This window comes from Panthera uncia (assembly GCF_023721935.1).
Source record: "Panthera uncia isolate 11264 chromosome C1 unlocalized genomic scaffold, Puncia_PCG_1.0 HiC_scaffold_4, whole genome shotgun sequence".
In the NCBI taxonomy this organism is placed as follows: Eukaryota; Metazoa; Chordata; class Mammalia; order Carnivora; family Felidae; genus Panthera; species Panthera uncia.
This window is the reverse complement of record NW_026057585.1, coordinates 76,131,647-76,145,042: the sequence shown is the minus strand read 5'-3', so window position 1 is coordinate 76,145,042 and position 13,396 is coordinate 76,131,647. Positions and strand designations below refer to the sequence as shown.

General features: G+C 48.3%; 2 protein-coding genes across 2 annotated transcripts in view; one reads left to right on the top strand and one right to left on the bottom strand.

Annotated features, from left to right (window-relative positions):
• Positions 1–4,872: 4,872 nt before the first annotated feature.
• CC1H1orf109 (chromosome C1 C1orf109 homolog) lies at positions 4,873–10,522 on the bottom strand. The gene is made up of 5 exons (XM_049617466.1): positions 10,230–10,522; positions 9,758–10,035; positions 7,719–7,898; positions 5,605–5,723; positions 4,873–5,445 (listed from the first exon to the last, which is right to left on the bottom strand). Exons 2-5 carry the CDS (start codon positions 10,030–10,032, stop codon positions 5,408–5,410), a joined length of 612 nt encoding a protein of 203 aa, XP_049473423.1. The 5' UTR covers positions 10,033–10,035; positions 10,230–10,522; the 3' UTR covers positions 4,873–5,407.
• Positions 10,523–10,580: 58 nt separating this feature from the next.
• CDCA8 (cell division cycle associated 8) overlaps positions 10,581–13,396 on the top strand; it is a 15,458-nt gene continuing 12,642 nt past the window's right edge. Inside the window, exons 1-3 of the mRNA XM_049617465.1 lie at positions 10,581–10,788; positions 10,948–11,070; positions 11,202–11,330. Coding sequence (XP_049473422.1) covers positions 10,632–10,788; positions 10,948–11,070; positions 11,202–11,330 — 409 coding nt within the window. The 5' untranslated portion in view covers positions 10,581–10,631. The remainder of the gene's footprint in view (positions 10,789–10,947; positions 11,071–11,201; positions 11,331–13,396) is intronic.

Here is a 13,396-nt window from a genome sequence, read left to right as displayed (position 1 = left end):
GGATCTACTCTTACACTCCCCTTTCTTCCCTCCCACAAAAACCTACCAAAAGAATCAGTCACTCTCCATCTGCACTCCACACGTCCTTTATGACGGCAATTCTAACATGGGCTTACCTATCTGCCTGGCCCGCTGGACCATGTACTTCTGTCTCTTTGTATCCCCAGCAATCGGTTCTGTGCTGGGCACGCAGGGAGGCCTCTGAAGGAATGAATACAGATCCGGCAGACTATAAGGTGCCGTATGCAGAAGTTACTCCCAGCCCTCTCTCTCTGCTGCTTTTTCTTAGGATTAAAGCCATCTTTCTTTCTCTTTTTTTTTCTTTTCTTTTTCTTTCTTTCCTTCTTTCTTCTCTCTTTCCTTCCTTTCTTTCCTTCTTTTTCTTTCTCTCTCCCTTCTTTCTCTCCCTCTCTCTCTATTTTTAAATATTTACTTATTTTGAGAGGGAGAGAGAGAATCCCAAGCAGGCTCTGTTGTCAGCACAGAGCCCACCCCAAGGCTCCGGCTCACAAACTACCGGATCATGACCTGAGCTGAAAACATGAGTTGGACGCTTAACCAACTGAGCCACCCAGGCAGCCCTGGATTAAGGCTCTTTAAAAAAAAAAGAAAAAAATTCTTTTAATGTCTATTTTTGAGAGAGAGAGAGAGAGAGAGAGAGAGAGGGAGCGAGCAGGGAGGAGCAGAGGGAGACAGAGTCCAAAGCAGGCTCCACACTCTGAGCTGTCAGCACAGCGCCCGATGTGGGACTCAAACTCATGAACTGTGAGATCATGACCTGAGCCAAAGTCAGCTGCTTGACTGACTGAGCCACCCAGGTGCCCCCCAAGCCTCTTTCTTAAAGAATGACCCTGCAACAGAATAAAGGTGCTTGATAAGAATGCAGGCATTTAGCCCCTCCTCACACAGGCCAGATCAGAATCTCTGGGGCTGGGGCCCTAATATGCTGTACCAGGTACCAGTCTCAGAAGAAGAAAAAAAAAAAAAAAAAAAAAAAAAAAAAGGCTTTCTTTTGCACTCTATAGAAACCAAGCGGCGTTTCAGGAATGATGGGGAGAGAGAGTGCCTGGAAGATAAACCCATCATTCCTTAAGGACTGGCTATCTCCTCCCAGCCCTGGCATTAAGGGCAAAGGTGCAGGACTCTGGCAGACAGTCTAGGGACTCACTCCTGCCCTCCTGGCTATGGGTCCAGAAGGGGGGCTAACTGGCAAGGTCACGGCCACCCAGAGAGAACCCTGCCTGCTTTCATGTGCCACTGCCGCACCTGATGGGGTCAGCACTGCACTCACCTCTGAGTGGAATCCTGTCCCATGCAGACCCCCAACTCTTGTCACAGCTGAGTGGGTGGCTGGGGTGCATTTGCCCTCTGCAGCAGAGGGGAAATGGTGGTGAAGGGAAAAGACTCCTCTCATCAGAGCCCAGAAAACCCTGATTCAAAATGTGGCGATGTCACTGATAAGCCATGGGCGCTTAGGAAATGCACCAGGTCTCAGAGCCTACTTGTTTCACGGCTTGTGTTAAAGAGGATCACAGAGCTACCCGTTTAGGTGACTCAGAGTCTGTAGTAAATTTCCACCCCTTACATGTTTACAAATTTACCCAAACCCCTTACATGTCTCCTCTCACTTAGGTCCTGTAAGGACCTATACCGTCATCTCCATTACACAAACGAACAAACTGTAGAGGAGAGAGGATTTCCCCAAGACTAGCTGGTGAGAGGCTGAGCTGAGACTTGAACCCAGGTCTGGGTCACTCACGATTCAGCACACTTTCCCAAGTGTATCATCTTCCTCTCCTCCCTGAGCTTGTTCCTCTAGATGCACGCCCTCCCGGGCGAATGTGCACAGAGAGAAGGGACCGACAACAACTCAGCACTCGGACAGCTGGGGATGGTACCTGGCTCCTATCATCCACATTAAAGTCAGACAATGAAGTCACCATGCAATCTGGACACTCTTTGGGCAGGGCAGAAGTCCTCTTCAGAGCCTAGGATGATGCCACCGGCTTTGAAAAACCCCTTCTCCACCATGAGAATTTTGAGGTCAAATTCTAAACGTGGATGCGGTAGAGACAGGAAAGAAAGAATCCTAAATTCTTCATTTCATCCCAACAGATTGTCTCACTGACAGGGAAGGGGTTCTGACCCCCGAGAGTCTATTTCCCCAACTAAAGGAAACAGAAAAGAGCTCCCATCTAATATCTCAACCCCTATGCTATGGCATGCTTAAGGAGGGATCACTGGAAGCATTCCTGCTATGAGTCAGCTTAGTTTAGAAGTTAAATAGGAGTCCAGTAAAAATACCAACAGACTTCTTTCTTTATTGGGGGTGAGCCGGTGCAGTGGGATTAGCTAGTTGAAAAATTCCAGGGAAAACAGGCATAACGAACGGGGGTGGGAGTACAGGAAGGTGGTGGAGACCCATAAGACACTAAGACTTTGAAAACAACCTAAATGTCCGTTGGTAAGGGGCTACTTAAATAAACTATGGTATACCCAAACAACAGAAAAATATGCGACTATTCTAGAAAAAATTAAGGAAGCTCTTTATGTATTCACATAGAATGACCTTCGAGATACAGTAATTGGGGGAGGGGGGAGAGGTGCAAAGCTGAGTACACAGTATGCTACAGTTTGTGCAAAATTTGGGAGAAAACAAAAAAAAACCCATTTGCTCGTTACATTAGTTATCTATTGCTATGCGACAGATTACCCCAAAACTTAATGGTTTAAAACGAACGTTTATTATGTTTCCATGGGTCAGGAATCCGGCCACAGCTCAGCTGGTTGCCTTTGTCTTAGGTCCTCGTGAAGTTGTAGTCTAGCTGTTAGCCGGGGCTGTGGTCTCACCAGAAGGCTTAAGTCACAGGGGCGCAGGGGTTCTGCTTCCAAGCTCAGTCACGCGATTGCTGGCAGGCATCGGTCTCTCACACAAGCTCTCCACAGGGCCGACTTGGAACACTGCAGCTGACTTCTCCCAGCGTGAGGGATCCAAGAGGGAGTGATGGACCAAGATGGAGGCTGCAGTCTTAACAGCTAGTTTCAGAACGAACACCCCACCGCTCCCATAGAATCTAGGGCGTTGCCCCCGCCCCCCAGCCCTACAAAATTAGGGTCTAAATTTTAACAAGAGCCCAGTGATTTCTATACACGTTAAAGCTTGAGAAACACTGGTTTAAATCTTTCCCTGGTTGAACCATAAACCTTTCTAGGGATCTCTTTCATCTGTCTCCACAGCACATCATAAGGCCTGACACCCAAATGTCTTTTAAGTTTTATTTATGATTATTAACGTATGTGATAGATTTTTTAAATTCCTGGGAGAACGTCTACCATATTGTTAAAAACAGTAGACAGTGTGCATTTTCACTTTCTGTAATACTTCAATCGTCTACAATGAGAATGTACAATCTTTATAAGTAGAAATACATGAAGATTTGGAAAAACAAAAGATATAATACATTCCTAAAACTGTATATGAGATGTACACTGGTGTATATTGTGTTGAGCTATTTTTAGAGATACGAAAGTGAAAAGATGGCTAAAAAAGTTTTTTTTGAGTTTATCTAGGGACACCTGGGTGGCTCAGTCAGTTAAGCATCTGACTTCAGCTCAGGTCATGATCTCGTAGTCTGGGAGTTCGAGCCCTACATCAGGCTCTGTGCTGAAAGCTCAGAGCCTGGAGCCTGCTTCAGATTCTGTGTCTCCCTCTCTCTGTGCCTCTCCCCAGCTCATGCTCTTTCTCTCAAAAATAAATAAAAATTAAAAAATTTTTAAAATAATAAAAGTTTATCTAAAAAAATAATAATTAAAAAAATAAAAAGTTTATTTAACAGTATATACAAATGATGCCACATTTGTGGGTTTTTTTTTAATTTGTGGATATGGACACAGAAAGAGCCATATATCAAAATTTCTCTGATGGAGTTTGTGTTTCATACTTTTCTACATTTAAAATTTTTCCTACAATTTTCCTCTGATTTTTTAAAAAGCATATAGATCACTTTTGTAGTAAAAAAAAAAAAAAATTCATCTTCATTTTAAAAATATCTACACTCTTTATTAAGCCTCTCTACATCCAGTGACCCAGATTTTCCCACAGCCTAGGAAGCTGACAGGTCTGGAAGTACCCAACCATTTCACAGATGAAGGCACTGGGCTTCAGAAATAACGCTGATGGCCTGATTCTGGGCGCTCTTCTCCCACCGTGCAGCTACTCCAAGATCAGAGGGATGTGGAAAATCAGGTGCCAGCTTTGGTCAGAAAAAAACCCCCATCATTTTAGCAGTCTTACTATGCCCAGTTACTTAACTCTCAGACAGGGAACAGAGGAACACCATCGAAGACAAAGCACGGAGAATGATTCATGCTGCGCCACCTCCCCCTGGTGGCGGACTCCGGAAACTGAATGACGACGAGGAGCTAAAGCAGCTGGACAATGATAGACGCCTCTGACTTATGAGTTTTCAAACTTTACGATGGTGCAAAAGCAATACGTGTCCACCAGAAACCGTACTTCAGATTTTGAATTTGGATCTTTTCTCGGACTGGCAATACGCGGTCCGATCCTCTCTTGTGACACCGGGTGACAGCAGCAAGCCCCAGCTTACGGTCAGCCCCAAGTTCACAAGGGTACACAACGTATACAGCCATTCCGTGCCCATACCACCCTTCTGTTTTGCAATCAATTACACGAGATATTCAACACTTTATGATACAATAGGCTTGGTATTCAATGATTTTACCCAACTGTAGGCTAATGTGAGTGTTCAGGGCACATTTAAGGCAGGCGAGGCTGAGCTATGACATTTGGTAGGGTAGGTGCATTAAATGCATTTTTGACTCACGATATTTTCAACTTACATGATGACATTATCAAGATGTAACACCATTATAGGTCGAGGAAGATCTGTACTGTCTTCCATCAATATCACCCTTATTTCTTTAAATCATCAAGAAGAATCATCTTGCGTCAGGGAATCGGGTACTGATACAAATACACATAACAGGGCCGGGTGTCAACCAAGCTCAGAGCTTTGGATGATGCTCAGAGGGATGCCACTCTCTCCCCCGTCCTTTCCTTCCCTACCACATCTGTGGCTGTGGCTCCTGCCCCCAGTGTTCTCTTGCACTGCCTTTCCTGCATTCTCTCTGCCTCCATCATCCATTCCCGAGCCTAGAAAAGGGCAAGGGGCGTCCACGTACTTTCAACCATGACAGAGCAGGGGGAGGCTGCAACATTAGAAACATCTAACACAACCCTCCCAAGGGCTACTCCTCCGGCCCCAGGCACTAATCTTTCAAGTATGTTAGGTTACAATACTGACATTTCTTTAGAAATACCAGAATGCACCAGTATCAGCCTTCAACCGTGTCTCACTAGTATGCTGATAAACACACCACTTCCTTACTCTTCCAAGAAGAAGGAAACATTCAGTAGGGTATCTGGAATAGGAAGAGAGAAAAACTGTGGCATATCACCTCTCCAGGGAACGTAAAATATAAGATTTATAAAAAATATGCAGGCACTGCAAGGGCATCTCTGTAAGACAGAGAGACACAGAGAAAGAAAGCAGACATGGAGGCATAAATGAAAACCAGTACCTTGTACAAGGGTTTGGTGTTCATCTTCTGAAATCCGGTCCCAGGCCTTGGGCAAAGCTTGGATGTTGGCCAAGTCTCCCCACTGGATGGAGGACAGGAGGCACTTTCTCTTCAGGTAACTTCCGGGGAAGTTAAGGACTGCTCAAAAAGACAACGAAATATGCTGAAGGGAAAAATACCCTGGGGGAGCTACGAGAAGCTAGAAGGGTAAAGGGTAGCTCTCTCGCACTCACCTATGTCACACATCTTTGCTGAGCACCTCTTCACTCACAGTGCTACAGGGCCAGAGGGATGAAACATCACCCCGACAATCTAGGATCTCACCACGCTGAGCAGAAAAACCAGAAAGTAGAAAGGGAGAATCTCAGGGACACAAAAGAGGAAACTCTGTGGCGGTTCAGAAGTTGAGTGACGAGTCCCTCCCATTTGGAGGGCCTCAGGAAGATTCCAGCTGGCAAGAAAAGCATAAGGTGCAGAAGTGAGGAAGCATGGAATGGTTTCAGGGCCGAGTAAATCCTCCAATCTGGCCGGCTGGAACACGCACAGCAGTCAGAAAGGTGGCCGAGAAGGCAGGCTGAGCCAGAACACAAAGAGCACCGAAGACCCACATGGGGATTCTGGAAGCTGTCGAAAACTCCTCTATAGGCAACAGGCAGAACAAAGATGTCTTCAGGCTACCGTTGAGGTCCCTAGCCGGAGCCGGCTTAGAGGGAAAGAAGGCAGAGACCGAGAAACCTGTCAAGAGGCTGCATAGATCAAGGGGCCTCATGAGAGGCAAGAGACTATGGAAGAGGCAGTACAGATAGAGAAGAAAAATACAAGAAGCGCCAAGGAAACGGATTCAAAACACCTGACAGGCGGCCGTAGAAGAGTACCTGGCACATAGTCAGCGCTCAGTAACACTGGCGGCGGCTACTGCTCCCCCGCCTAGGCTGTCCCACTGCCTCCACAGCTGCCACCGCCACAGCTGCCACCAATGCAGTGAAAAAGGAAAGAGAGAGGGAGAGGGGGAAGGGGCTGCTGGAGTTCCCACACAATGATCACACAGGGTTGATCCTACACCTGGAGGGAGAGGGGACTGAGTGTGGCGGCAGGACCGAGGAGCTTGTGCTCCCAGGAGCGACCCGGCTGGAGGCAGCTGCGGGAAGCTGAACATCAAGGCTAGAAATGAGAATGAAGGGCGGATTGGGGAGTTACTCAAATGAAGGCAGAAACTGAAGCCAGAGCGGAGATGCGTGATTCAGGCAAGACTTATGAGAGGGGCGCCTAAGTGGCTCAGTCAGTGAAGCGGCCGACTTCGGCTCAGGTCGTGAACTCATGGTTCAGGAGTTCGAGCCCCGCATTGGGCTCTGTGCTGACAGCAAGGAGCCTGGGGCCTCCTTTCGGGTTCTGTGTCTCCCTCTCTCTCTGCCCCTCCCCTGCTCACACTCCGTCTCTCAAAAATAAATAAACATTAGGAAAAAAAAAAAAAAAAAAGAATTGAGAGAAAAGGGCCAGAACTCCAATGAACTGGTGGTATTCCTGCAGCTCCCCTGGCTCCACACCACCCCAAGTCTTTCCTCCGAACTCAGCCAGGTGATACTGTGAGAAAACACAGGCTGATTATGTTATCCTTCTTCTCAAAACCTTCTAACAGCTTTCCACCTCACTCTGAGCAAAAGCCAAAATCCTTTCAAAGACCTCCAGGGCCCTATGAGGTCCAGCCCCATCTCTCTGACCGTGTCTCCTGTTAGGCTCCCCATCCTCATCCGCTCTAGCCCTGCTGGCTTCCGCACTATTTCATGAACATGTCAGGCATGCTCTCCCCCACAGGGCCTTTGCACTTGCGGTTTCTTCTACCTGGGACACGCTTCCCCCAAATATCACATGGCTCTCTCCTTCGCTCTCGTTAGGTCTTTTCTCAAATGCCACTAACCCAGTGAGCCCTCTCCTGCCCACCCTATTTCAAGTCAGGACTCCATGCTCATCCCTCACTTGCCCTGCTTTATTCTTCTCTAAGTTCAGAGATCAAAGAGAACTGACTGACCCATACTACGTAGTGGTATAATCTCACGAAAACTGAAAGATTTCCTGAAGCAGCTCTGGACGCTGCCTGAAACATGTGCAAAGGATACGAATTTCGATAATGTCTCTCAATGTCTTGCAACCATTCCAACATGTCAGCCACCGAAGGGCTCACAACCGAAGCCTGGAGGACACCATCCATGCCAATCGTGTCTGCATGCTGCTCATAGGTCTGAAGCACTCGCTCCACGTGGCTGCTGACGGTGTCACGCACCTTGAGGAGGGCGCTTCTGGGGGAAAAGAAGTCTCGTATTAGGCAATATCATGAGAAAGGCCTAAGGCAGGGTTCCTCAACCTCAGCACACTCACATTTTGGCCTGGATGGTTCTTTGTGGTGGGGAGGTTGCCCTGTGTATTTTAGGACGTCGGGCAGCATCTTTGGCCTGTACCCACTAGATGACAGGAGCAAACCATGCCCCCACCCTCCCCGAGCTATGACGATCAGTAATGTCTCCAGGTATTGCCAAATGTTCCAATGGGAAAAATTGCTCCAGAGGCACAGACTACTGTGGATCCTCGGAAAGTTACTTATTCTCAATCACGTATAAAAATGGTCTGTCTTGCTCACTGCACACCCTAAGTACCTAGAACACGGACACTGGTGCACACAATGACAAACACTTGTTCAATGGATGAATGAGCGGAACGGGATCTTATGAGGACTAAGTGCAATAACGCATATAAAATGCCCAGTAGGAAAGTACCCACCTTATGGTAAATATTTTTATCATTCCACTGGTGACTCCAAGGGACCAGCCACCAAGAAGAAGGCTACAACTTCCAAAAGGACAAAGAATTCCCTAACCTAGAACTGGGGCTTTCAAAACGTGTGGCCTTGACTCACAATTAAAAAACAGACTTAGGGGCGTCTGGGTGGCTCAGTCGGTTAAGTGTCCGACTTCAGCTCAGGTCATGAACCATGGGTTCGAGCCCTGCGTCAGGCTCTGTGCTCACACCTCAGAGCCTGGAGCCTGCTTCAGATTCTGTGCCTCCCTCTCCCTCTGCCCCTCACCTGCTTGCTCACTCGCTCTTTCTCTCTCTCAAAAATAAATAAAACATTTAAAAATTAAAAAAAAAAAGAATGCCAAAAAAAAAAAATAGACTTAAAGTAACAGCCCAATCCTCACAAATATGTCAAGAACTGACATAAAAGTACCTTAGAATATACCACAACATAATTTAATTGACTGATGGTCTATCTCTTCTAATCAACTAAGAAACTAAGTCTGGTTCATTGCTGTATTCCGAGCACCTTGCACTCGGCATCCCGTAAAGGCTTCATGAATGTATTTTGTACAAATGAATACAAAGAAGGGCCCCATCTTTGACCATTTCCAAGTAGTCTATGGCACAGACTGTATACACTAGAACCTTCTCTTGCTCTAGTCAAGGAATGGCCTACGTGCCCTGCCTCTTGTCTATCCTCAATACTTAGAATTCTTAGAGGGTCTCCCGTTCGGCATACTAAGAGTTTAGAGATGTGCTATACTTGGCACAGAGACATCAACGTATAGCAGAACAGAGTGGCAGCGGACCACTCTGGCCTTGACATCAGGTAAACTTGAGTTAGATCCCAGCTTTACCATTTACGAGTTGTGTGACCACAGGCAATCTGATGGAGCCTCGGTTTCCTCACCAGCAAAATGGGATGAAGTGAGGTTAAGTTAGAGATCTGAAAAGATTTTATGAGATGATACCAGGGTAAAACCCTTGACTCTTAGCACGTCTGAAGTTTAAAGTACAATTCCTCACTGCTTTTTACAAAAGAACTGTAGAAGGGGGCTAATAAGCTTTCTCTATGGCCTTTCTCTTCTCCTTTTGTAACTTCTCCTAAGGCCACCACTGCCATGCCTTATGGGGCAATGGAAATGCCATAAAATGACTTTCTGACAAGAGGTCCCGCTGCGCAACAAATGGGGCAGAGGGTTGGAAGGAGGGAAAGGTTGAACAGAGGAGGGAAGGTTGGGACACCTCCAAATATCATTCTCTCAAGTATGGGAGAAAACTCTCTCCTGACTGATACTGGCTACTTATTAAAGACCAAGTTTTCCCATTTTTCCGCCAAGAAGGAGCGGCATTGAACTCTTACAGCCTCTCCTCTAACTTGTCCAAGACAGTGTCGCCAGCCCACAGCTGCTTGCGCCTCAGCCGCTCCTTTAAGTCTGGGAAGGCCCGAAGTGGTGGCACGTCCTCAAACCGCAGATTCTGGGCCGCCTGCAGCTGCTCTGCCAGGTTGCTGAGGGACAGCAGGAGGGGCTGGCAGTCCCTTAGCGCGCTCTGCCACAGGCCCTGCTGCTCCTCCACCACCGGGAAGCACTGCTTCAGGGCCTCCTGCACCGCAAGCAGAGGTTGGTCTTGGGTCATCTTCTGCCGAGAACAAAAACAGAAAGAAAAGAAAAGAAAAAAACCAACAACAGCATTAGGGCCGCAAGTGGGCGGGGGAAGTACCGGGTCCAGGAGTGATTCTCGTGTTCAAGTGAGGTTCAGCTAAGTCAGGGTCTCCTCGCGGGGGGCTGTCCATCCCTTCCGACAGGAAGTCCTGGCGCGCGGCGCTGTCTTACCTTCAGAGGGGCTCTCGGAGGCCGGGCCCTCGTCTCCCACCTCCGGAAGGGTGTCCGCTCTACCCGTCGGAGGAGGTTTTGTCCGCGGCTAAGGCAGTCTCCGCGGTTTCAGACCGCGGATTCCGCAGGCCGGAGGGCTCTCTCCAAACGCGCGCTTCCCGAGCCAGAATCTTGTCTCCTTTCCTTGAAGCTGCCTTTCCGTAAACCAGCGAGAAAACTGAAAGCTAATACGGTCAAGCTTTGAGGACCCGCCAGGGCTGCCCCCAAGCGCCCGCAGTCTCGCTGCGCATGCCCCTGCGAGGCTGCTTAGTCGCGAACCTATGTCGTCACCGCAATGCCTTCTGGGTGTTGTAGTCCTACGTGTGGACGGGCGGCCTGGTCGCGGAGCTTCCTTGTGATTGGATGTTGTGGGACCCACCTAAGACAGCGGCTTCTCATTCGTCAGTCTGTGGCAGTTTGAATTTGGTGGCGGCGGTCGCACGTCCGGATAGCCACGGAGCCGCTCCCTCCTCTCAGCTGCAGCAGCGAGGTTTTTTTCAGCCCATATCGCGACCCGCAGGTACGTGCCTCGCGACTCCTTTATGCTCGGGCCTCCAACGACAGGGCCTCCTACCAGCCCTACCTGTGGGGCGCCCTCCCGCCTTCTCCCGCTCCTCCGCGGCCCCCGTACTTTCCCTCCCGGATCTCGGCCGCTGACCCCCTGTGTCTGCGTCCCCAGCTCCCCGCAGCCTCCACCCGAGCGCCATGGCTCCGGCTAGGAAGGGCGGCAGTCGGGTCGCCAAGACCAACTCGTTACGGAGCCGGAAGCTCGCCTCCTTTCTTAGGGACTTCGACCGTGAAGGTAAGGGGCGGCGCCCGGGTCGTTGCCGCTACCCCGGGGCGATCGCGGGGGCCCGGCGGGCTTGGGGTGCGGGCAGCACGGGTTCCGGGCCGCGTTCGTGACCCGTGTTCTGTCGGCTCTGCCTCTCGCAGTGCAAATCCGATCCAAGCAGATTCAGTCAGACAGGCAGAACCTCCTCAAGGAGATGGATAACCTGTACAACATCGAGATTCTGAGGCTCCCCAAGGTGCTGCGCGAGATGAACTGGCTCGACTACTTTGGTAAGAGCTGCTGGTTTCCCCCGGCCTCGGCCCGGGGCGCCTCTGTGGTCACCTGAGTGAGGTCTTCCCCGATCGCTTTCGGAAATTGCAGTCCTACCGCTCCCCCCGCCCTCTTATTTCCCTTCCCTGCTTTATTTTCCTGCGTAGTACTTAACATCGTCAACCCCCGCAGGTAGGCGGACGTCCTTTCTAGGAGACCGGATAGTAAATATTTTAGGCTTTCTGGGCCAGAGGGTTCTCTATGGCAGCTACTCAACGCAAGCTGTTAACAGTTACGAAACAGCTGTAATGAATGGGCATGTGTGTGTTCCAGTAAAATGTACTTATGGACACACCAAAATGTGAATTTTGCATGACTTTCACGTGTCACAGAGCACTCTCTTTCCTAAAATATTTTATCCCGTCATCTAAAAATGAATAAATGAGTAACTCGGTTTGTTACCAGAGCTCCGAGGGGACGACAACCCCAAGCAGTGCGTTCCGTATCTTGTGGAAACTGTCAGTTTAAAAACTGAGCAAATCGGGGCGCCTGGGTGGCTCAGTCGGTTGAGCGTCCGACTTCGGCTCAGGTCACGATCTCGCGGTCCGTGTGTTCGAGCCCCACGTTGGGCTCTGGGCTGATGGCTCAGAGCCTGGAGCCTGTTTCAGATTCTGTCTCTCTCTCTCTCTCTCTCTCTCTCTCTCTGACCCTCCCCCGTTCATGCTCTGTCTCTCTCTGTCTCAAAAATAAGTAAACGTTTAAAAAAAAAATTAAAAAAAAAAAAAAAACTGAGCAAATCAAATTGAGAAGTGCACGCACTAGAGTTTTTTCTGCCCAGAGAAAAATCGCAGCCTGTTCACTCCCTTGCTAAATGTCCAAGGAAATGCAAGAGGCTGTCCTTTCTGCTGGGACACCCTTTTCCTATTATCCTTATTATCACCCATTGTGTAGCCTCCTTCTTGACTAGAAATGCATGTTCTGTTCAAATAGTAGATATTTAATGATCCTTTGGCTTGCCCTTTGTTTGCACATGTCTACAAATATTCACGGAGCATGTCTCTGTCACGATGCTAGGTGTTGAAAATGCTTTGGGAAATAAAACAGACTTTGTCCCTACCCTCAGGAGCTTACAAGTTAGCAGAGGAGGATCATTTTTTAAAATGCACATGTGATTGTATAATTAAAATTATAAGTATCACAAAAGAGAGTAGTGGTCAGTAGGCACATTTAGAGAGGGCTTCCTGTGCCAGACAGGCATTGGACTGAGTGTATTACGTATGTTAACTAATTTTATCTTCGTAACAAATGTGTTACTTGTTAATATTGCCTCTGTTTTATAGGTGACAAAGTGCAGAGATGTTCATTACTTTGCTCAAGGGCTCATAAACTAGTTAGTAGCAGAGTGTAGTTAAACCCAGGCATTCTGGTTCAAAGCCTGAATCCTTTTCTTTTTTTTCTGTTAAAAAAAATTGGGGGGGGCGGGGCACCTGGGTGGCTCAGTCAGTTAAGCGTCCGACTTCGGCTCAGGTCATGATCTCGTGGTTGTGAGTTCGAGCCCTGCGTCGGGCTCTGTGCTGACAGCCAAGAGCCTGGAGCCTTCTTCAGATTCTGTGTCTCCCTCTCTCTCTGCCCCTCCCCTGCTCACGCTCTGTCTCTCAGAAATAAATGTAAAAAAAAAAAATTTTTTTTTTAAATTTTTTTTAATGTTTATTCAGTTTTTTGAGAGAGAGCGCGAGCATGAGCAGGGGAGGGACAGAGAGAGGGAAATACAGAATCTGAAGCAGGCTCCAGGCTCTGAGCTGTCAGCACAGCGCATGATGCAGGGTTAAAACTCACGAACCGCGAGATCATGACCTGAGCCGAAGTCCGGACGCTTAACCGACTGAGCCACACAGGGGCCCCAGGAACCTCCAAAGCTTGAATTCTTAACGGTTCTATAGGACACTATGAAAGTTTCTAGAAGGAGGATTACCTCTACTTTATTCTACATCTAAATCTTGCACAGACCTCTTCCTTCAACATACGTTGGCTACATACTTACTCTATGTCATATTTTTTTTTTTTTTTTTAATTTTTTTTTTCAACG